Here is a 2,500-nt window from a genome sequence, read left to right as displayed (position 1 = left end):
ACACAAGCACCAGAAAGTTTCTACTTACCCACAGTACATGGTACCACACAGATGTCCCTCCAAAATCTATGTGAAAGTCTGTGTATGAGTTCTCTACTCCTATTAAGACATACTTGGATACATTCGGCCGTGAAAGTGGAGGGCCAGGAGGTGGATCTGTTGGCCATGAACTTGTCACCCAACATAACTTTCGCACAATGTATGGTGGTTCCACTAGTTGACTTAGACTGAAAAAAGAAAAATCCCCAATATTCCAACATATGCTTTTAACAATTGATGCTTACATATTGTTTCATGAGGTATACAAAGGTGGTATCTCAACAAACTGCAGTTCCCTAAATAATTTTCTGGATAACCAGTTGCATCAATCATATCTATCTAAATAAAACAAAAATCCACTCACCACCTTATACATAATAATGTTTTTGTTCATCAGTTATCTGCATATATACATACCTAGTGAGCATATAATAAAGAAGTGGACCTTAGCATCAACTACTAAGAAAAAACATCAACAGTCTCTTAATATCTTAGAAAGAACTGTGTGTGATTATAGGGTATTAGCTAAACATATACAGCCTATACAATAAATGACAGAAGCTCCAAGACATTGGAATTCAAGAACACCTGAAAGTAAGTAAACAATTAAACATTTGATTAATCTTTTTAGTAGAAAAACAAGAGGAGAAAATAGTATTTAATAATATAAAGTTATTTGAATGTAGCACATACCTTGTGTTGGAGAATTCTAAGCTGATAAGATTGAGCACAGTTGTTCTGGCAGGACTTAGAAAATACTCAATAAATTCATGCAATTGCATTTTGACATCAGTTTGTCTCTGTACATCAATGACGTCCACTTCATGCTCCGACCCTAAAAATTAAAAATATTTTCAACATCATATAACACTTCTGCATCATCATTCTTATAATAATAACAATATCCTAACAAGCTTCAGAAACAATTTTTTTGTCAATAACCCATTCAATATATGGAAATATATATACACAATATTACCTATAAAGAATAACTCCATCCAGTTACTTACCAACATAATTTTCAACATCAAGAACATTAAATGAATCATGTGGCACAATAAGGTCCAATCCATTTTTGTCTTCCACCAGAATTGGCTTATTAAATCCATTGTTGACAATATATGGCAGTGTTAGTTGTTGCCCTCTAAGACGATGTACTATGTCCTCAGAGCTGCAGGAAGAAGCAAACTATGAGTCTGTGAGAGAGGCTGTTCTAAAGAGACTTATGGAACCTCACCCTTCTTCTCAAGACAATGGTACTCATGAGCTAACTTTGAATTTTTTTCTTTATTTTCTGTGGCCTTTTCTTTTAATTAGTCTACAGATGACACCAATCTACAAATTATAATTATTCAGTATGAAAAAAATGGAGATACATGAACATAACACACTTTTATAATAAAAGTATAACAAAGATTTCATGATTTCATACTATGTGTGCGATCATCAACACTGTATCTTAATTAAAAACAAAACTATCTCATATAACTACCTACATAAACTTAAAAAAAACAAATTTATATACCTGGGGAAATGTCTGCTTTTGAGTTCCTTTATGAAAACTTGTGTACCTGTTTGAACTGGTTTCGAACCAGCATCTGATTCTGAGTAGTCGTGTCGATGCCAATTTAAGCGTGCTTTTACTGAAAACAAGAGATAACACATTTAGGAGTATGCTGTCTACTTAAAGTAATGACTGGAAATTTAGAAACATCATTACATTCATAAAAGAACATATAGCATTAACAAGTTAATGAACTCATACAACATTTTTTCTTGACTGTAAAAATTTCCCTAATCTCAGGACAAAAATTAATCTTGGACTATATATTCTATAAGAATAGTACAATAACTATCTACTACTTACACACAGATGGCCCATTATAAACTTCACAGCGTGGACAGTGAAACCGGTCTATATCTACAGCTTGATATTCACGCACTCCAACACATCTGAAAATTATATATGTTTTTAGTACCATTCCTCATCTCTATAGCAGACTAATATGTCCTAACATTTTTTTACTAAGTCAGTGGTTTTCATTTCTTATGAAAATGGTCTCAGGATTTTTAATACATATTGTAATGTAAGGCTGTCCATTTGGTAAAGTTAAGGAATACATAAAATATTTACTACTGAAATATGGGAAAACGTTATCATACCAGGTGTGTATCATACTCCTTTTTTTATGCTAAATTGTTAAATTGGGTTTTACATGGTGTAGACATATATTACACTACAGAATTAAATTTATGAATAGGAACATCAATTTATATGAATAAATAAAAGGTGCCCCATCTTGCATCAAAAAATCTGCCGGGCGTGCCTCCATAGAAGGGTCAAGGTGGTTCATCAGCAGGTCCATGTAGATGTGCTGGTTCATTTTCTGGTTCTTTGGGAGGAAGACTAAGTGTCCCAGGCCATGGTAGGAAAAGCAACCCCAAGCCATGACTGAACCAG

At 33.5% G+C, this 2,500-nt stretch overlaps 1 protein-coding gene across 6 annotated transcripts in view; it reads right to left on the bottom strand.

Moving 5' to 3' along the window:
- The window catches only part of LOC122247997 (lysine-specific demethylase 7B), a 29,815-nt gene that overhangs the window by 17,503 nt on the left and 9,812 nt on the right, over positions 1–2,500 (bottom strand). For all 6 annotated transcript variants that reach the window (XM_086531491.1, XM_043007735.2, XM_043007736.2 and 3 more), the window contains exons 2-6: positions 1,907–1,992; positions 1,565–1,682; positions 1,050–1,210; positions 733–874; positions 29–227 (exon numbers count right to left, since the gene is read on the bottom strand). In XM_086531491.1, coding sequence (XP_086387617.1) covers positions 29–227; positions 733–874; positions 1,050–1,210; positions 1,565–1,682; positions 1,907–1,992 — 706 coding nt within the window. The remainder of the gene's footprint in view (positions 1–28; positions 228–732; positions 875–1,049; positions 1,211–1,564; positions 1,683–1,906; positions 1,993–2,500) is intronic.

Source organism: Penaeus japonicus, unplaced genomic scaffold, assembly GCF_977035675.1.
Source record: "Penaeus japonicus unplaced genomic scaffold, GWHDUDI00000001_assembly GWHDUDI00000035, whole genome shotgun sequence".
In the NCBI taxonomy this organism is placed as follows: domain Eukaryota; kingdom Metazoa; phylum Arthropoda; class Malacostraca; order Decapoda; family Penaeidae; genus Penaeus; species Penaeus japonicus.
The sequence above is the reverse complement of the archived record's forward strand: the minus strand, read 5'-3'. Positions and strand labels throughout refer to the sequence as shown.